At 38.4% G+C, this 22,566-nt stretch overlaps 1 protein-coding gene across 4 annotated transcripts in view; it reads left to right on the forward strand.

Annotated features, from left to right (window-relative positions):
• Positions 1 to 21,338, forward strand: part of LOC309715936 (rho GTPase-activating protein 26-like) — an 86,239-nt gene extending 64,901 nt beyond the window's left edge. For all 4 annotated transcript variants that reach the window (XM_082549439.1, XM_082549440.1, XM_082549441.1 and 1 more), the window contains exons 19-25: positions 1,595 to 1,754; positions 2,556 to 2,694; positions 3,358 to 3,541; positions 13,444 to 13,479; positions 13,623 to 13,733; positions 15,140 to 15,231; positions 19,345 to 21,338. In XM_082549439.1, the coding sequence (XP_082405565.1) occupies positions 1,595 to 1,754; positions 2,556 to 2,694; positions 3,358 to 3,541; positions 13,444 to 13,479; positions 13,623 to 13,733; positions 15,140 to 15,231; positions 19,345 to 19,433 (811 nt within the window). In that variant the 3' untranslated portion in view covers positions 19,434 to 21,338. The remainder of the gene's footprint in view (positions 1 to 1,594; positions 1,755 to 2,555; positions 2,695 to 3,357; positions 3,542 to 13,443; positions 13,480 to 13,622; positions 13,734 to 15,139; positions 15,232 to 19,344) is intronic.
• Positions 21,339 to 22,566: the final 1,228 nt, after the last annotated feature.

Below are 22,566 nucleotides of genomic sequence, written 5' to 3' on the forward strand. Positions count from 1 at the left end.
TGCACACATGGGACAAGAGGTGTAACTGCATTATACGCTGTTCATTTCTAAAGCAGTTTAACACTGTGTAGTGTTATTAGCATTAGCGACTCCATTTAAATTGCTATAATGCTTCTTTGCTTAATTGCTGTCCAAAAGAATTAATGCTCAGCGTAATCTGTTGACCACATGCGCTAATGCTGTGTGTACTGAAAATAGAAACCCATCCGCTAACCACTAGGCGAAATCTATTTCTGGACTTGGGCCTTTAAAAAGAAAGACAAGCTAGTGGCCGGATGCAGGTATTTCTGTCAGTACCAAGAAGAGTTAATCAGACCTTATTCTCAGTGTCTAGTTTACAATTGGATTAAAAGTGGTTAAAAGGTTAAGAAATTGCACATATATTTTTTTATGTAATGTAATTTTAAACTTTACTTGTTTCTGATGCCAATCCCGACTTTCCCAGCAAGATTAGCGCTCGACTTTAAGTTCACCCACCTAGTAAAACCCCTTGTCACAATTTAGACTTTTGCTTCAATGCTTTAGATGCTGCTGTACTGTACACATGCAGTGGTGCTTTGTATTGTACAGGTGAGAGAAATTGTGAATAAAACCCATTGTCTTTCTGCAGGTCACATTCTGCAAGTTGCTGTAACACATAAGCAGAGATAGCATGATACCGCTAGCTTAAGTCTACTTATTTCTCCAAAGCACCCAACTTGCTTTGTGTTTTCAGTGTAAACCCGCATCTAAGCCCCCATGGCTTTATCTGGCTTTTCTTCAACAGCAACAGCATGATACAATCTGTGGTAATGAGGACATAAGCCGCATTTAAACCACATGTAGGTGAACGCATTTGCAGAGAGTTCCGAGGACACGTTACCTGGGTTTAGTGGATTACAGCTGCCAATAGCTATTATCATCACAGGCTTATAGGTAGAGGCTGGATCACACTGTAGCTCAGCTCTCTGTGTCATTTTGTTCATGTATGATTTAAGATTTATTGCATTGTTCAGTGTATACAATGAGGTTTGTAATGGTTGAGATTTAATGAGAGCGTAAGTGTAAGCCAAATGTATTATTATGTCACAATCAGGTTTAACATATTCTCCCTCATTATGATTTTCCTGCTTTAATGCCATTTTTTTGGACTGCTTAGGCAATGTGCCGATCTATCTTGACTGAGCTCTTACATTTTATATGAGTTTCTTATTTTTTTTAATTTTTTTGTAACCTGTGTTGTTTGGCAGCTTTTGAAATCAGGATTGTGCTCTGAATGCAGTGAAAACACATTTGCTTTTCCTGTAAGCTCTATAAAGTCTCTGCAGGCTCCTCCTGTTCATTTGTTTCTTTTGTCTGTTTGTTTATTCATATATGTTAGTGTTACTTCTGTTATTATACACAGGAGAAAAAAAATAGGAGTTGCTTCTCCTGAAAATGGGTAAAATAAGTGAGGCTGTATATTTAGGTAATAATTATGTGAGTGATGCGTCATGTGAGACTTTGTTAATGTAAGAAAAAAAACTGTCAGGAACTGTAGCTTCAAATCGTGTCAAGTTCCACGTTTCTAATTTGGATTTACTGTGTCGCCCTTTTCTTTGCGTAACCTTAATAGTGTGGCCAGTCACCATCAACAAAACCTCATGACCATTGCCAATCTGGGTGTAGTCTTTGGACCAACTCTGCTCCGCCCACAGGAGGAGACTGTTGCAGCCATCATGGACATTAAATTCCAGAACATTGTTGTGGAGATCCTCATAGAGCACCATGAGAGGGTAAGATGATGCATAACCTTAATGAGTAGCATAACTGCAGAGAGATTAAATGCACCCGTTACACAGACATTGTGTATTTATACAGACACATAGACAAACACACACAGCTCAAGTTGGCACTCCTCAGTCTTTTGACTTTCCCAGACTACTGCTGTATCTACTGGAATGTGTGAAAATATAGTAAAAGAAAGCAAAAATCTTTAACACGCTTGTCTCACCATAATGAAGAAGCATGTACAGTGTCACAGGCGATTAACACAGCCTGCAATAACAAACTAAAAAGCATATTTGAAAACTAATAGACTTATGTAATCGGTTCGAGGAAGGCGGAGGTAAAAAAAAAAATTACTGCCTGTGTTTATTTTTATCACGTCATGGGGATTTTACTTTCCTGACTGTACTTAAAGTGGAAGGATATTTCAGTAATGCCATGATCACTGCCACAAATCTCAGACTAGACCCAGCAATGTCCCCTGTTGTTAAATCTCTACATGTGTAATTACTCTCATTTAAAAGACGTTTCACACGCAGCTGCAAGCAGCTTTGTTGCAGTGTTCTGTAATTGCAATGGTTGAAGCTCTGCTGCAAAATAAAAAAAATCCAGGAACTAATATTCAGTGTAATGCTTCTGCTCACAAATGAATTAATGTCTGTCCTCAACGTAATGGGCAAGGGCGGTGAATTATTGTTTGCTTTTATATCACTGGAATCAACTTTAAATTTGCCAAAGCACTATTTACATATTTATGCACTGTGCTGTTTCTTAGTTTGTATTTAATTCTGATTGTCTTGTTTGTGCAGATATTCAGAGACATGCCGAATTCTTCTTTGTCCAACACGCAGCTGAAAACGCCCAGGAGGAGGAGCACAGACAGCAAAACTCCTTCCTGCAGCGAAAGGCCACTCACGCTTTTCCACACCCCGACACATTCCCACAAGGGTAAGCTGAAGGACATGACCTCATGCAAATGATTTATTTATTTATTTTAGGATTTCTTTATTTAATTTTTGGTTTTTTTAAAAGCATCTTTTTGTTTGCATTAAAACATAGACAACACAGGTATACCAAACAAACCGAACAACAAACAGAACAATTCCTAATCCTAATTCCTTCAGCCACCTATTAAAGGGAGGAAGTTTGTCAGACATGCAGGATTGCAGCGGAATTTTCCTTGCTAACAGCTTTGATAAGTAAACCTCATAATGATCTTTCGTACTCTTGAATAAAGCACCCAAAATAATGCTGTAAGGGGGGGCTCCCTATTAAAAGCCTTGGTGAAAAACAAAAAAAGTGACCCCTAAAGGTCAGTAATCTGTTACATTAAATAAGAATGCAAGGTTTTTACCTCTCAGCTGTAAAAGGCTGTTGGAGTATTTTCGTCACACCGCCAGGTGAGCGGAAGAACGGGTGGCTTTGACACCAGAGTTTGTGAATATGATAACCCAGGAACGATTCAACGTAGGATTTTCAAACTAATACCATAAGTGCATCTACTAAAAATCTCAGATGAGAGTGGTTGCCAGTTTTTCTAAATAGTTCAAACCATTTTTATGAAATGAGAAAGCCCCAAGGAATACATCACTCACACATTTACTCTTACAGGTGAGAAAAGGAACAGTGTTGGCAACGCCACAGCTGCTGACCTGCAACACTCGGTGTCCTCGTCTGCTAACTGTAACAGCAGCAGCAGCAGTAGCAGCAGCAGCAGCCAAGGTCGAACCCCGAGACACAGCCTGACAAGCAATGATGGCGAGCAGGACAGCCGGCAGAACCGGCCCACATCACTGTGAGTAGGACAGCATTACGAAATAAGGTTAACCCAAGTAGTTTCTAACAGATGCACCAGCATAAATATGTGCACTCGATTTAAACATTAAAATGGCACAGTGGTGTGGTGGTTTGCACTGTCACCTCACAGCAAGAGTGTCCTTGATTCGAATGCACTGGAGAGCTGGGACGTTTCTGTGTGGAGTGTGCATCTTTCATAAGGGACTCTGGCTCAATCCCACAGTCCAAAAGCATGCTTCTCAGGCTAACTGATGATTCTAAATCGGCAGTAGATGTGAGCGACCTGGGTGTACGCAGCCTCTCGCCCTGTGACAGCTGTGATGGACTTGTTTTGTTCACTGAAAGCATCTATGAGTTGGTGATTTACATAAAATTAACAAGAATTTTAAGAAGAAAATTAAGGTAGTAAAGATAACTTAGCAGTCTAATGGTTTTTTAAAGGGTATTTTGAACATATTAATATATGAGGTACAGCAGATAAAGCTCTGTGCACAAATATGAAAACATTTAACTTCAAATATACATACAAACTAAAAAATATATACACTATGTGAACTGTTTTCAATCACACTGATGAAACACTGTGCTACATATTTGTATATCAGTATACATCTCCATGTATGGTTGACAGGAGCTTAGTGAAGTATACTTTTGACTGGCTGGTTAAATCCCAAAGGATTCTGGTGAAGTTCTGCAGCTGTCTGCTTCTCCTGAATGAATAAAATTTAAAAATAGCTGCTGCATAATCTAGCCAAGCAGGTTTTGATACAATGAAAAAGCATAAATGGTACTTGATATTTGTCATGCTGTGCAAAAGCTGAGTTTTTTTCTTTCTTTCATGATCTGTTGCAAAGCAGCATGACAAACGTGGCAAACGTACATCCAGTCATAAACCCCTTTCTTCACTGATGAGAGGGTGACATGCAGCAGATGACATGTCCCACGTGGAGTCGATGCACCTTAAATCCAACTTCTAAAAGATTGTGACTTTGGTTTTTTTCAGTGCACTTTTAGTTTAAAACTCAATGTATGGCATTAAAAAGTTGGTATGGTAATAAGTGTCTCAGATTTACCTCTCACAGTGTGTTCGCTTGTCAGATTATCTTGTCTGATTGTCAGTTTAAGAACTGAAACCAGCTGAGATAAAAATATTATCAGAGGGCTGACTGAACCTGTCTCCTGCTGAAAATAACCATGTTTTTATGTAAACGTTAAATCTGGAACTCACAGAGACAAAGGTTGGCCAGGCATATGGTCTGACACACAAATGTACAGGAACACAAACAATATCTTCTGTCTGTCATCCTGATATTATTTTATGGTGTTTGTTGTTAACATACACCTAGTTATAAAGACTGCAGGCCCAGTCTGTCACCAATAATTGTTTCTCCTTCTCTTCCACTGATACTGCCACTCATTCTCCTTTATTATCTCCCACGGCTTGGAATTCATTTTTTAATTTTCTCAACAGCATGCTACTGTTCCACCCAGCCTTTGTTTATCAACTTTGTTATTTGTGTGAGTTCTGTGTCAATTTTGCATCTTCAATCTGAACTTTGATTAATGTTAGAAATGAACGGCGATCAGTACTGTAAGGTTTCCTTCATCAAACAACAAAAATACTTTTGGCTGCTGATTACTTGAGTATGGCTGTGGACTGTAACAGAACAGAAACATACCTCCTGCCCTTGTTGATGATGTTGTTCCTGGGATTCACTGGAGCCACTTGCCTAGCTTGGGAGTCACTGTACCTAGTGCTTCTATTACCACTGGGACCACTTGTTAAGTCAAATTGTTGAATGTTGTCATTGTGTTTCTTAAATTTGTAAAGTCTCAGTTCAAGCACCACCTCTCCAGCCACTCTGTGCTGGGGGAGGTTTTATTGTAGATACATCTTATCTGAAAGATCTGTTTCTTTTGTTGTAAGCTTCCTGCTTTTATGACCCTTTTGGTGAGCAGGAGGTCACACAAACGCACCCCCATGACCCACACACACACACACACACACACACACACACACACACACACACACGAGTTCTTGCATACACACACACACACACACACACACACACACACGAGTTCTTGCACACACATACACACACACACACACACACACACACACACACACACACACACACACACACACACACACACACATATAGTGCCTTGTCTTAGAACCATTGGGGGGGTTTACGGTGGGAGGTGCTTGTGCTGTGATGTGTATTGTAACTGTCATGTCAATAAAAAGGCTACGAGGGGAGCTGCTCTTTGAAGGATTTGGGCTAGAGACAGGTGAGGAGCATTGCTCCACTGCCTGGTTCTGACCAAAGCTCTCCCTCGTTAGCGAGTAAAAGACCGGTTGAAGATGTTCTGTCTTGTTTTCGTTCTTTATGAGGAATAAGTCTCTAAACTAGCGGGGCCTGTGGAAACATAGACTCAACACCCTCCACATCTTCTCTGACCCCTTGGTACTTCTGCAGCTTCCTTCTTCTTGATGTTGCTGTCATTCAGAACTGTTACATCTATCACTACGGCCGTCTTCCTCTGTTTGTCTACCACCACTATGTCTGGTTGGATAGCCATCACCGTTTTGTCTCTCTTTATCTGGACGTCCCACAGGATCGTATCTCGGTCATTTTTCACCACCCTTGGGGGCGTCTTCCATTTTGACCTCAGGACTTCCAGGCCATACTCGCCACAGATGTTTCTGTACACTATGCCGGCCACTTGGTTATGGAGTTCCATGTATGCCCTGCCAGCTAACATCTTACACCTTGCTGTTATGTGCTGGATTGTCTCAGGGCCATCTTTACACAGCCTGCACCTGAGGTCTTGCCTGATGTGATAGACCCCAGCCCAGCGCTTATTCCTGTGCTGCCATGATTACTGCCTCTGTGCTGTCTTTCAGTCCAGCTTTGTCCAGCCACTGGTAGGACTTCTGGAGGTCAGCCACTTCCTCGGTCTGCTGGTGGTACAGATAGGGGTCTATCCTTCCATGATGGATCCTCCTTATCCTCTTCTTTCTTGGGTTTCTGCTGCCTGAGGTATTCACTGAGTATGCGGTCGGTTGGAGCCATCCTTATGATGTATTTGAAGTATTTTCCTGTTTCTTATGGTATGCTTATATTTGGCTTAAATGCTATCTTTACTAATCACAATAGATCAATCAGTAAAAAAACAAAATAAATTAAAAAAAAATCATCTTTATATCTTTAATACTAATATTATTGAAAGCATTTTTTTTTTCAAACGAAAGCCAATGGCTGTATATAGACAGTATACTCTATATTGTGTGTACAACATAAAACAAAAGATGTATGCCCGTATGCTGTAGTGATACAATTGAAATTTAATGGGCTCCACGCAACTGCTGCTCTGCTTGATGGAGAGAAAGCTAACGGATAAAAAAATGTTTATGCATACAAAAAGTCACAACTTACATTTTTCATCGTTTAATAATTTGAGTGATTTGTGCACACAATTCATAGAAAACACATACTTTATATTCCAGGTGTAATAATAAATGTATTTGGGATATTTTTTTTTTTTTTTAAACTGAGCCCAGGGTCCACATTAGGATGTCTAGAGAAGTGTTATTCGTGATATGTGAAATGAGGGGAGAAATAAGAATGCACAGCAGGAACAGGTGCTTTAAGAGATGCTCTGAAGAATACAGAGAACAGCCGACAGAGAAAAGGGCTTTTTTGGAAACTCTTTGCTTTATGAGTCACAAGGAAGAAGCATTTAATGACTGTAGTGAACAATTATGTTTTTTCCTTTTATCCCCTTATACTTGTGCTTGGGCAGAACCGTATGTTTGATGTAATTGTTTTTTATACTTTATGTCCCTTTCTGTTTGCACTGTATGTCTCCAAGCATGTTAAAGGTAAATTCGAACTTGCTTAATTTACTTTGCTTTATTTACTTCTGCTTTTTGGTGTATATGCCAAAGGTTACTGCAGGGTCCTTGGTTTGAGGTTTGGGTGTCACTTGCTGTCTCCCTGCTTTCATGCCTGCCCATCCTCTGAAAATAAGGCCTTTAAAATTCCTACAATCGAGAAAGAAAAGAAAAAAATGACCAGCATGGAATCAAAACTCTACCAGCTCAGTGTGAACAGACACACATTAGAGGATTTTCGATTTAGCTGTTGAGGGATTTTCAGCCAGAGTGAATACACTACACCTTGGGGAAAAGAGTCATTCCTAAGCTGCTGGACTGGACTAGCAAAGATAGATATGTGTAACTGACTCTGATCCCAGCTCGGATCATCATTTCATATTCTCCCAGAGCCACATCACAAATTGGCAGGAAAAACCAGCCTCAGCGACCTCATCATATGCGCAGAGCTACAGAGCAACCGGTTGACATCGTTAGCTCTGTCTGTTCTCCTATTCCCTACTACTATTTGTCAGGTGCTTTTTACAAACCTGCAAACCTTTGACTACGTCTAGAGGCAAACCTAAAAGAGATGTCAGTCTGCAATGCACTGGGGTCTGAGTTGGGTCAAATCTACGAGGTCGACGGTGGCCTGGACCTGATGTTCTAAGGTGAAAATGTAAATGCCAAAAACCTCCTGCTCTGCTCTGCTCTTGTCTCTTTGTGAAAGTCAGTGAATTGTTTTGTATTTATCGTGCTGTTTTTTTTATTTTTAATGAAAAGAAAGCAAAGCAAGAAAATAATTGTTTAGTGGAGATTGATTAGTATAGAGAGAGTGACTGAAAAAAACACTCTCACGTGCCATCAATGAGAGGAAGAAGAAAAACATCCATTAAGGATTTGTAGACAGGCTGTCATCAAGATACTCCCTCCTAACAGCATAACACCCTTTTACACACATGCATTACCAGATTACATGTGTCTGCTTTGGCTGCTTTTATTGATAAACAGCTTGTTTATATAAATATTTTTTCTCCTTCCTGCTCTCAGGATATTACAGATATTACACTGATTACTTCAGAGCTCTAATAAGGGATAAATTCATGCCACCATCAGTAAAAATGGACATGTAGTATAAGTAAAAACCAGCCTCTCACTTTTCTCTGCACTACTTTAACCTTGCGTACAGGTAATGCTGGGCTCTGTGACAAAAGAAGTAAGTAAAATTTATGATTCTCATTACTAAAATGTTCTCAGAGCTTTTTGCACCCTTGTGTTTTGAGTCCAGACTCAACATTTGCAGGCAATTCTGGGGTCAATCTGATTTATTTCTTAAACTATAAATTCTTGTTTAAGGCTGTAAACTGTATTTGTCGCTCTCACATCTGCAGAGGCAAACACTACATGGTGGTGTTGTGACTCAGCAGCATGAAGTCCACTTTAAAAACAAAAGAAAAAAAATCAGGCAGCTGATTCCATGAGTACAGGTCATATTCGTTGCAAAATAAACACGACATTCACCATGAAATATTCAGATTATTTATAATTGCATTGTTAATTCTCAAAATGTATTCTTGCATAGTTTTACTGACATAGAAGTTGGTCCCCTCTTGCCGTGTCTATCACAGTGATCTGTGATTAGTGACAGTTAAAGGGTGCTGTCCACACTGATTGATTTTTTTTTTTTTAATGTTGATTGATCTCTGAGTGGAGAATAAAGTAGAAAAGGATGGATCAGTTACTGTGACTCTGCTGATCCTGATAAAGCCACGGTGATAATATCAAAGTGCCTTTTTGAGCTTATTTAAACCAAATGATCTCACTTCCTGTCCTGTTACTAGTTTATTTACCAGAGTTCAGAGTTAACATCAAGTTGAAGTAGTTTGACTTTCTAATAATTTATTTTCTAAAGTAAATTTAGAAGTTAGAAGTTGCAAGATTGATCTTCCAACTCGTACTTCTCTCACTCTGGAGTTGCCAAATACTGATGGTGTAAGAAGAGCTCCAAAATAATTATGGAGGGGGTGAAACTGTTTCTAGATGTTTCTAAGGTCAACAAAGATATATGTATCACTTATCATCTTTGTTTATGTGTGTTTGTCTTGTTCTGTGTGCACTGAGTTACTGATCTAAAAGCTATTTTACTGATGCTTTTATTGTAGTGTCCCAAAAACATCCATCCATCCTCAGCTCATTCAGTTTCCCTGGACAGGTTGCCAGTCTGTCACAGGGTCCCTGAAACAAAACATCACAAAACTAACTTTTAAATATAGCTACGTCACCATAGCAACCATATGTTACATCATCAAAAAAAGGGAAAGGCTGTTATAATATAGAATAGAGCCGACTATGAATCTGTTGACGCTGTGCAGAGAGGGAGATAAGAGGAAAAAATAATAATCCTCTGACTCACCAATGTGATGTTATATAAAATGAATGAGGGGATTGATCTGACACTGGAAGAAAAAGAGTACAGTCTGCTTTTGCTAGGCAGGTGCAGATTGTTAAAATAAAATAATAAAGAAGCCATATCTTTACAGTAGCCCATTTATTAGAGTTTCTCTCTTTTTACCATTTTTAGTGGAAGGATATATAGAATTTTTCACCTCACTGTTCATTCAAATTACTTCTTCTGTTTGGTATGGTAAAAAAAAATCTTCACAGAATTTAAAATTACCTCTCAAAGTATTTCACAAATAGAAAATTCTACTCAGATTTCCTGTACTTTCTGGCTACCTTTTGAATCCACTATAACATATCAAATGCTACTATTTTGGCACTGTTGGCTATAATATGTCCTTTTAACTCCATTCTTCTAATAAATTGTCACTGATTATGGGGGCAAATTGAGTATTTTAACCTTCCTGCCTTCTTGGGACCTTTTTGTGCCACTGCTATGTGTTAAATGGCTGCCATTTCCACTGTGTTCAGTGGAATATAACCAAACTTGCCACAGGATAGTTTTTACCTGTCAATGTTAATATTCCAGTGTGAATTCCTTAAATCAGCCTAAAATGGCTGAGCAGCAGAAATCCCCACACCCATCACCCTGGGGACCATTTTCTGCCCATTGACTTCCATTATAAACGCTATTTTTCAACCCCAAATTATCATCATATGATTTTATTTTTTCTTCTTTTCTTGGATGTCAATGAAGACTCAGGGCCTTGAAGTTTTAATTTTTAAATTGCAAAAAAAATGCAAAAAAAATAATGGCAGGTCAAAATGTATGTTGGTGCCAATCTTTGGTCCATCTAAAGGCCTACTTATAATGACAATCACATATTACTTCAACTGGTTTTTTGTGGAAATATTTAGTTTCGTTTTTTGGTTTTTGGGGCTTATAACACAGGGCGCTCATGTAATAACACTGGGATTTGAAGGGTTAAAACAACGAAAATATAATTAAAACTTTACATGAATATTTCAGGGAGGAGTAGTTTTACAAGGTTGGCTAATTTAAAGTGGAATAAAATATGGATATATGGTCTTTTTATGGCGTGGCTGAGAATGGTCCCTAGGGTGATGGGTGTGAGTTTTTTAAAGGATGGCAGGAGGGTTAAAGGCCAGTTAAATGTGTTCACTTGTTGGATTCCTGGTGATTGAAGCAATCAGAAGTAGCTCAAGAATCAGTTTGAAATCTTTTTAATTAAACAATTGAGGCAAATTGCTTGTGCTATTAAGAATAAGTATAAGAATAAGAAGACCTGCAAATAAGACTCCCAGGAAAAATTCAGTTTAGAAATAGGTGTATAAATATACGACTTTTTTTTTAGTATTTAGCTTTTATGAGTAATACAAGTAAGAAGAAGCAAAGGCTTCCAAAAGAAAGCCCAAAATAAACGTCGACGTAGGGGATGATGCACAGCAGCATGGCTGTGTTTTCAGTGCTGTGAATGCACAACAGTGGGTGTTCTGGTTCTTTGTGATTCTGCTGGCTTAATTTACATGCCAGTTTTCTGTGATGCATTTACGTTTTAATCTCTGAAACAATCTGGTGTTGCCTTTTATGTAATCTTTGTGTGTTAAAAGTGACAGTTCATCTGCATCCTGCATCATTGGATTAGAAAGACTGAATGAAAAATCTTTTGGGGAAGTCCAGTGTTGGTCAAGTTACTTTATTATTATTATTTCTCTAAGAAAGTTATCCCATTACTTTTCTGAGGTAAATAGTTACTTTATTACTTAGTGACTTTTTAAAAACATAACATAAACTTATTACACTGTTCCTCTGTCTCTCTTGCTGCATTGAGCATGTTTATGACAAAAGAATTTCCCTCGGGATAAATAAAAAAACAAAGTTCTAAAAAACAAAAAAAAGTTCTTCTTCTTATTATTATTAAATACACGACATGAATGTGTTATAAATCAATAGACCTTTCAGCCCAATTCTATTTTTTTCTGCATTATCCATCATATAAAATTGAATCAAATGAGAAAGTCTCTTTTTAAAGCTTGTTTTAGTTTGAATCTTTTAACTTTATGCACTTCGCATCAGGCAAAAATTAAATTATACGCAACAGTCTTTGACTTGAAGGAATTTGTTTAACATTTTAACCTATTCTCTGCATATTTCAGCATATGAACTAAAACAATGTTTTGTGTTTACACTCAAATAGATGCAAGTACTTGCAAAGATTCAGCGGCACTAAGTACAGTCGTTCTTAAATCTATTTTTACCTGTTTAGCAGGAGTGGGGCATGTGGAGGTTTGCCTAGTGCCACAGCAGTCATGTCAGTGGGGGGATCCGGGGGTTTCTCTGTGAATTTCACATTCCCATGGCAGCGTTCTAGGTGCTTGCTCAGATTTGAAGTTAAATTTTTCGCTGTAGAAAAAGTTTTTTCCCCCACGCAGAGTGTACAGCAGACGCGAATGTTTTTGTCACTTTTTTACAGAATCGAACTCAAAGTAAAGTCAGTACTTCGAGCTTTAAACGCTGCATGGTCGTACTCTCCTTCACAATCCATATTATTCATTGTTGATCTACACACGTCTGTTGTTGCTACGGACGCTGCACGCTTGTTCGTCATTATCATGAGACACTCCCACAAACATCACAAACAAAATCACGGTTTAGTAATGCGGTAACGTAGCGTGCTTATGGGAAAGTAACAGTAATCTAATTACTTTTTTGCCATAGTAATCCCTTACTTTACTAATAAAGTAATCAGATTACAGTAACACATTACTTTTAACACGCTACTGCCCATCTCTGGTGAAGACATGGATCTTGCTGAGAAAGTTGAAATACATTTAACATCACCACGTTGACCAAAACTGCATCTATGACTATTCTCTTACAAAGAGTATCACTACAACTGATTCTTGGATCAGTCCTTTATAGTTATTGATTTTTTTTTTATCCCCACCTAATTAAAGTCTTGTTGATTTTTTTTTTTTTTTTTTTTTTTTTTGTTACATGTAAGGATAAATATAAGGATATCGTGTTTACCCTCCTACGTCTTTGCATTTAACCCATCCTAATTATTAGGGGCAGTGGGAATCAACTATGCAGCACCCAGGAGACAACTACAAATGCACACCAATTCCTTGGTCAAGGGCAGCATGAGTGGAAAATTAAACCTGTGCAACCACAGGGAGAACATCCACACTCTGACCTCTACCCACTGTGTTTACAGACCGCAAGATTCAACTGGGACTGTGTTAGGACTTCACCAAGGGAAAATTCAAACAGCCTCCATATTAGCCTCCATTATTCTTGTTGTTTTAGTTGAACACGAAGCACATTACACTTTTACAGAAGTTGGTATGGTTTGGCTTCTGGATTCACTATTTTAGCTAAGCGAGATTGGAGGGCTACTTTGCTGACTTGTCATTTATTCCTCATGTGGTGGAAAACTCTCATGTAGAACTGTGGACATCATTGTCTCTCAATTTATAATGTACAAATTCATTCCACAATGTATTTTCCCAAGTCCAGAAACACTTCTGTATGTAATAAAATGCACTGATAACAACTGATTGATTCACTTTGTCTTCTTTTCTTGTGTGTGTGTTTCCAGGCTGAACCCGAAGCCTCGCGCCAGCATACCAACAAGGTACATTTAAAACTGCTTTAAAGTCACACTTGCCACTTGTCACACCTAATTTCCAGTACTTTAGGGTATCAACATGAGGTGTTATTTATCCTGTTTTTATCTAATTCTATCAACATGTCATTCTCTGTAAATTTGTCCTTCAGTGCAACGTCTTCCAGTCCCACTTCTCCACGTTCGCCCTCCTGGCCGATGTTCTCAGCCCCTTCCAGTCCACAGCCAATATCTTCCGCCTCCAGTGACTCCTCCCCTGTCAGGTTAGTGCACAGTATTTATGAAATGACATGATGCTGACTTGCCAGCAATAAGAATGAAACTGCAAACTGTGCTCATTCTAAGAAACCTTAAACTGCAAAAGTCTAGGACGGCATGAAAGTAAAAAAGATGGAACTTTTGAAAGATGAAAGCAGTTGTCATCAATTATTATTCAGGAAAAATATATTTATACAAAATTGTAATATTTGCCCAACTAGTTAAAAAACCTTATCTGAAAGCTTATGGATCTCCATTATTGTAGTTAATTTGATCAACACACTTCCAGCCAGCAGAGCTCAAGAGGCATTGGTGTAGTGGATGTGACTGACCTCTCCTCTTCCCCATGAAACGAGAGAGCTTAAGAGCTAACTCGTCCCTCGGGGTATTACCGCAGTATCTCAAATCAAGGACACGTCAAGCAGCAGTCATTCTAATATGAGCCTCTCTATTGAAACGGCAATAAAAATACGCCTTAATTTGATGCAGTTATTCATCTGAACCTTGGTAGATATATAGTGTCTGTCACTACAGTTCATTTCAGTGCTTAACATTTTAAGCCTTAAGTGTCCTGGTGCTGTTTTAGAAGCTGATAACAGCTAGTATTCTTTTCAAGTGCTTTGCACCCTCAAAATATCAGGTCTTTAAAGCTGTGACCTCTAAATGACTCAGTAGGAGACGGTAGACAGATATAACAGTAAATTATATCTGAATGAAAAGGTAAAGTTTACAAGGCAGAAAGAAATGACAAGCTAGAACTTTAAAGAGATACAACACCATGGAATATTACAGTGTCGACATAAAACCATGTCCAGAGTGTCAAATAATTAAGTAAACATATGCAAACACATCCTCATGTGCAGTTAACACTGACGTACAGCTTATTTTTAAAGACTAATTCAGAGTCATGTCACACAATAAGCAGGTAATGAGTGTATTATTTACCAAACAGAAACGCTGTGGTGGGTTCATTCCTGTCCAGTTCCATATCAAAGACCTGGTTCAGGTTTGAACATGTACAGATAATTTTTTTTGTCATTCCTGATATAGAACAAAAAGCTTCATTATCTTTATCTTCAGATCCTCCACACAAGCAAAAGGATAGGGTTGTTCTCACAAGCACTGGGTGCTCCCCCTCAGCAGATTTCTGGACATAGGCCTGTTTCCACAGAGGATCAACTGTAGGGCTGTTAATCCTCTGCTAAGTGTAGCTTTGCATGATGTACAGTCATGCACTAATATTTTATACCTACTCTAAAATCAGGAAAAGGAAAAAGTCCATGTGTGAATTTAACCATCTGATACTTAATAAACAGAGCATATAAAGTGACCAACCTGCCATTTGTGTTAAATTGAGGTACTACTTTGGTGTCTGATTACTGGCTCAGTGTAACTCTCTTCTTATTTCCAGTTTCACGGGCAGAAAAGCTCGAGCTCTATACGCCTGCAAGGCAGAGCACGACTCTGAGCTGTCCTTCATCGCTGGGACCATCTTTGAGAATGGTGAGTCACAATCTGGACTTGCCAGCAGAAAGGAAAAAGGAAAGAATGTGGGTTGGCGTATAGAAACTATTTGTTGTCAAAACAAAAATCCAGACTTGGGAATTTGCTTGGCCTTGGTGCTGAGGCTTTCAAAAAATCCTCGACGTTTATCCAAATAGTCAGCCGTCCAAAAATTATATATGATAGACTTATAGCACCACTTTCCCTTGACTAGAACTTCTGGAACTTCTTCTTTATGATATGAAGTGAATATGAAGGAGCATAGAGGAATGTACACTGCTAATTCCAGAGACTGGATCCACAGAACATTTGTTTAACATATTTTATCTGGCACCTGGCAATAAAATGTGCTGAGACTTTAGAATCTGGCAAACAGACAAGCTGCTAAAGCAATACACTGGACTGAATATGTAACAAACAGCAAAGACATGCATACTATATATATGAAAGTTACCCAGAGACATACAAACCATGATAAAGGGAAATGCTAAACATTTTCCCCTTTCTTTACTTTCCTATTTACCCACCTTACCAAAGGAAAATAATGGTTGGACACTGCTGCGTAACTAAAATTATTGTCACTGTGTGCAATGATCTAGTGTTCTCGTTTCCTTTGAAATGGGTCCTTTGAAGATGGACACCAGGTCTGTGAGCACTCGATGTCAATTTCTGTCTTCAAAGCACTTTGTGTGTCAAGTGGGCAGTAAGCTAGAGTTGGTTTGCTGTCAGTTTTTGATTGAATGCAGTCGTCAGTTTACTGATAAAACAATGAACTTGAACTGCTTACATTTATAGTTTAGCAAGAACTTCATTAATTTGAAAGGAAATTCTGAAATTTTCCTCAGAAACGATGATATAGTTTCTGTAGAAATGGCAACTTACAGCCAAATGATGTAGAAAACGTTGCTTTTATAAGAAAATATAGGCAGAATAAAACTAGTCTAGTCCCCCATTTCAAAGAGACACAGTGTAGATAAATTATTACCTTCACTTAAAAAAAAAAAAAGATTCTTCACCCTCAGTAACCATGAAGCAATAATTTTACGTAAAATCCAACAGAAGTATATAAAAAAGGTTTATTCATTCAAATAATTCATTATTAAGGCAAAAGTGCTCAGTATAAACTTAATATACAGTGGGGCAAAAAAGTATTTAGTCAGCCACCGATTGTGCAAGTTCCCCCACTTAAAATGATGACAGAGGTCAGTAATTTGCACCAGAGGTACACTTCAACTGTGAGAGACAGAATGTGAAAAAAAAATTCATGAATTCACATGGTAGGATTTGTAAAGAATTTATTTGTAAATCAGGGTGGAAAATAAGTATTTGGTCACCTCAAACAAGGAAAAGCTCTGGCTCTCACAGACCTGTAACGTCTTCTGTAAGAAGCTTTTCTGTCCCCCACTCGTTACCTGTATGAATGGCACCTGTTTGAACTCATCATCTGTATAAAAGACACCTGTCCACAGCCTCAAACAGTCAGACTCCAAACTCCGCCATGGCCAAGACCAAAGAGCTTTCGAAGGACACCAGGAAAAGTATTGTAGACCTGCACCAGACTGGGAAGAGTGAATCTACAATAGGCAAGCAGCTTGGTGTGAAAAAATCAACTGTGGGAGCAATCATCAGAAAATGGAAGACATACAAGACCACTGATAATCTCCCTCGATCTGGGGCTCCACGCAAGATCTCATCCCGTGGGGTCAAAATGATCATGAGAACGGTGAGCAAAGATCCCAGAACCACACGGGGGGACCTGGTGAATGACCTGCAGAGAGCTGGGACCAAAGTAACAAAGGTCACCATCAGTAACACACTACAACGGCAGGGAATCAAATCCCGCAGTGCCAGACGTGTTCCGCTGCTGAAGCCAGTGCATGTCCAGGCCCGTCTGAAGTTTGCCAGAGAGCACATGGATGATACAGCAGAGGATTGGGAGAATGTCATGTGGTCAGATGAAACCAAAGTAGAACTTTTTGGTATAAACTCAACTCGTCGTGTTTGGAGGAAGAAGAATACTGAGTTGCATCCCAAGAACACCATACCTACTGTGAAGCATGGGGGTGGAAACATCATGCTATGGGGCTGTTTTTCTGCCACGGGGACAGGACGACTGATCCGTGTTAAGGACAGAATGAATGGGGCCATGTATCGTGAGATTTTGAGCCAAAACCTCCTTCCATCAGTGAGAACTTTGAAGATGAAACGAGGCTGGGTCTTCCAACATGACAATGATCCAAAACACACCGCCCGGGCAACAAAGGAGTGGCTCCGTAAGAAGCATTTGAAAGTCCTGGAGTGGCCTAGCCAGTCTCCAGACCTCAACCCCATAGAAAATCTGTGGCGGGAGTTGAAAGTCCGTGTTGCTCGGCGACAGCCCCAAAACATCACTGCTCTCGAGAAGATCTGCATGGAGGAATGGGCCAAAATACCAGCTACTGTGTGTGCAAACCTGGTAAAGACCTATAGTAAACGTTTGACCTCTGTTATTGCCAACAAAGGTTATGTTACAAAGTATTGAGTTGTATTTTTGTTATTGACCAAATACTTATTTTCCACCCTGATTTACCAATAAATTCTTTACAAATCCTACCATGTGGATTCATGGATTTTTTTTTTCACATTCTGTCTCTCACAGTTGAAGTGTACCTCTGGTGCAAATTACTGACCTCTGTCATCATTTTAGGTGGGGGAACTTGCACAATCGGTGGCTGACTAAATACTTTTTTGCCCCACTGTATACCACTGGAGTAATTTTCATTTAACTAGACACTGATAAATTTAACATTTTACATTTGTATGTATGTAATAAAATTACGTGGAAAATTTAGAAGTAATTAAATGAGTTAAAGTTGGAATTTTGAGCATGAATATTCTTGCAATCAAAATAGTTGATGCAGCTACTTGTAAACAGTCGCCGAATATAAAAAAATTCAATGCAATCACTGGGTAACTACTGATTTTTCCCAACTGGAATGAAGACTGCAATCCATTTTTTATTCTACTGTGAATGAGCCATTAGGACTCTGATTATATAATCTCAGTTTCTTTGTGCAGATCTGGGCTTCATTACCCGAGATCAGCCAAATTTAAGAACAATAACTATACTGGGTCTTCTGCTTTGCTGGCTATTATAATTATAGTTGGCCTGAGTAAAGTTTTCTTGTAGACATATACTCCATGTTGGTGGGATGTAGTTTCAAACCCAAACCAAAATAGAATTAACTGCATAAAGACTATTTAGGCTTATGTAATGCAGACTCATGTTATCCGAGGCCTTTTGGTCATAATGTGTCCTTGGGGACATCCAATCCTTAACGTGGTATCTCAGCAATGCAGTCTGCTCACAGCTGGCGAAGGATGAAGCATCCCAGCTGTCCACACGGAGCTCATAATACAACCTCATAGTGCTTTCTTGACATTTACAAGAATAAAGCAACGGTATAATATTCATACTACAGGTTTGCTGAATTTAACATTCCCCCCCTACATAAATAGTAAGAATCAAATACGTGCAAAGGCTTACATGGTTTTATTTTTCTGTCTTTGATGTAAATGTGGTGCGCAGCTTGGTGCAAATTAGATTCCTGGTGTGGACAAATCTGGTGAACACACAATCTAACCCTGTAGCAATGTTGCACTTTCGTATTTATAGGATGTTTAACCACCACAGCACCCCAAACTAATCTAATCATGTTTCCAATTTAAAACTGCACTGCACTTTTACCAAGCTGTTGGAACAAACCATCAAAAGTGGTATGTTTGAGTTAACAATTTCATTCCTGCATGAATGATTTCACAAGAATGAACTTACATGTTCATGTACAGAAAAGACTTTCCTGTTGCAGGACGCGTGCCTGACGTTTCGGGCTCATACTGTGTTTCATGCTCACAAGTAAACAACAGCCAATCTGTGATGCCAGAGATATCCTCTCCAAAGTATTTAGACATTAAACACTCGATGGGGAACATGTGGAAGTGTTAACCATCATCTTAAGCCTGCTTCTCCACCCTCTCACCCTCAGTATGCATAGTGTCTTCACATTTTTATGAACATTTCAGTTCTATGTCAATGCATTTCAACAATATCCATGTTTTCCCCCTTCTGTCTAGTTCATACTTCCAGGGAGCCTGGCTGGTTGGAAGGGACTCTTGATGGGCGAACAGGACTGATACCAGAGAACTATGTTGAGTTTGTATAATTTAACGGCATACATGAACTGGAAGATTGTGGATGGGAGTAGACCAAACTGGATTTTAATGAACTATATTTAACTTCAGAAAACTAAACAGATTGAGGATACAGGCTCAATCACTTCTATTGTACTGGACGGGACCAATGCAGATAAGGTGACTTTTTGTTTTGATCAGACTGGAAACTGAAACTGGACCAAGCAGAACCATATCCAATAGATATGACACAAAAACAAAGCATACCGAAGTGGGGAGAGAACCCTGAATTGCACTGGGGAATGAAAACATATATAAAAAGACGAGACTGCTTTTATTTGATTAGCGTGCGTGGCTTTTAGTCTTGGTGAAGACTATATGGGAACAAACCCAAATTTGTGTGTGTGTGAGCGAAAGAGAGAGAGAACAGTGGGAGGAAGTTAGACAAACTTGTATAAATGATTTGATATTTTTCAGCTGCAGTGTGTGTGAGTTCTTTGCTTTTATATTTTGAACTGCACTGTCCCTCACTCCAACCACCTTTTCCACACACTCCTTTTTTTTGGTTAGGTATAAATAGGCAACTGTTTCTGCAGAGATGTTGACAGGACGTATTAACTTTGGACTTCACCTATTGTAGAATTGATTAGTAATGCCAAATGGGACAGTTAAGCTTTAAAAGTTGACTTAAATGATTGGGTTTGGCTTTATGGCTGTAAATGTGTGAGCACTGCAGAAGTGCAGTTATTGCCTGGGACAAGACTCAACCTGGCTAATGTTTCAGAGCTCCAGTTAAGCATCAGGAGCCCCCGGGCAGGTCGGCACAGGATGAGTTTTCTTTGGAACTAGTTCACTCAAAGGTCAGCTATGGGTTTCTCTTTATTTATAATTTTTCCCCTGCAGAGCCCTCGCATAAAATGCGAAAAATTTCAAATAATCCCCACAAGCCCATCAGCAATTTAAAATGCAACAAAGGCAGAACAGCTGATTCCTGTCAGTTAAAACAAGCCCAGCTGTGAGGCATCACCATTTCAGTCCATTCAGGAAGATTGAATGAACTTGGGAAAAACATGTTTATTTATAATATTTTCTTTTAGTTTTAGCCATTATGCAGATTTAGTTACTTGGTTATCTTGGATGCTTAAATCTTGACAGCACGGTGCGACTGAAAAATTGAAATAATTTTGAAAGTCAAGGTATCACACAGTCTTTATTGTTCCATGCCCTTTATACCTCATCACTTTACTTAATATTTCAAAAAAATGTAAAGTTAAGCATCCCTCAAGAGTTGAACATTCATAGTTTCTTCTTTACGCCTAATTTTTCCTGTGTAGGAAACAAGATTACATGATTATCTAATTTAACCATGGCTGACCTAGTTGAGTTATTCTTTGATCAAAAATTTACTGCCCAGCCTGTAATTTGTAAATACATTCAGTTCAGATACTTGAAGGGGGAAAAGGTGATAGATTTTTCAGAATTGTTTTTACTTGTGTATAAAAGCTGGTCAGCTTTGTGGCTTGCTCATTCCTTGAACCACTTGTTAAGAAAATTATTTTTCCCCATTTTATCCTGTATCCAGTTTATAAATTCAACAGAAAAATCAAATGGGAGAGTAAAAAAAGCTTAAATGTGAAATAAGACTACTTTATTCAAATCTAAATTTTTTATTTATGAGATTACTTAAAGGCTAAATCCTGCACGGCATTCTTTTTGGGGTGTTTTCTTGACTTTGTAAATAAATACACAGTATTTGATAAGGTATACTTTTTTCATTATGAAATTTTATATTTTGTATTTTTAGCATACTAATTTAATTCCTTAATTCCATCTTTGTTGCCCTGATTTTTTGTATCATTTAAATCCTGCAGCCTTAAATATTCTTTTGAATGTTTTTGTGAAAAATGTGCAGAATTAAAGACAAATCTTGAACAGCTGTAGCTTGAAGTTTTCTTTCTAGTTTCCAATCCTGATTCCGATTTTTGTCTTCTGGTTTATTATTAATAATGTGTAATTATTCATCCTGTAATCCCTACTTTATATTTAAAAAAAATTGTGCATAAAAACAGCTATTATTGTTTTATCCTTTTTATTCGTTTTTATTTTTAATTTATTTTTGTTTTAATACGGTTTATTTTCAGTTAGTTTCCAGAGTGGAGTCGTACGTTTAAGTTGAGTTTTAAAAAAAAAAAAAAGAAAAAGTTTAAATGTTAGATTTAGGCTTTTAACTTATTACTGTATAGAGAGCATACAGAGGCAAGAATTGAGAAAATCAGCATAGGTATAGCAATAAAAGCGCTAAAAAAGTATAAAAACTAAAGATATTTCTGCAATATTTTTATTTTAGGTTTTTAAAATTAACAGAATAGATTTGTTTTAGTTGACTAGAACAACTTTGATGCACTACACTAGAATTTGAGTGGATTGGCTCATAGGTAAGCAGAACTATTCTCTCTTGCTAAACAGCACTTTGACACAAGGTTAGGCCATCAGTCAGCTGCACTGGACTTCATATTAAGTCATGTTTTTACAGTTTGGATTCCTTTTAAGTAAACGTTTACTGATGTTTATTTAAATTTAGAATCTACTTGTGGTGAGTCATAACTTGCAGCTAAGATGACATGAAAATGTAAGCTTTAAGTTTCAAGCACTCGTGACTGCAGGCTAATTCATTAGCACTTATTAGTTAATTTATAAATGCATTTACATGCTTTCTTTCTCATAAAAGACAAAGAGACTGATACCAGTACATTATGTGTGGGGCTAGCATCAGGAGGCAAATAGCTTACATATAGTTTAGCTTAGCATAACAGCTATATGACACAGGAAGGATACAGCTGGCCTCTTTTCATATTTAAGAACATAATACAACCCAGTCCATACATAAAAATCAGATTTCTTGCACACATGCTCTAAATGTTCACTATATTGCCAAAAGTACTCACTCACCCATCAAAATTATTGAACTCAGGTGTTCCAATATCTTCCATGGCCACAGGTGTACAAAATCCAGCCGGTATGCAGACTGATCTGGAAACATTTCTGAAAAAAATGGGTCGCTCTGAGGAGCTCAGTGAATTCCAGCGTGGTACTGTGAAGGGATGCCACCTGTGGATTATGGTGTGAGGGCATTTGTCAGGATTGGCCCCTTAGTTCCAGTGAAAG

Source organism: Aulonocara stuartgranti, assembly GCF_965226115.1.
Source record: "Aulonocara stuartgranti genome assembly, chromosome: 10".
NCBI classification, from domain to species: domain Eukaryota; kingdom Metazoa; phylum Chordata; class Actinopteri; order Cichliformes; family Cichlidae; genus Aulonocara; species Aulonocara stuartgranti.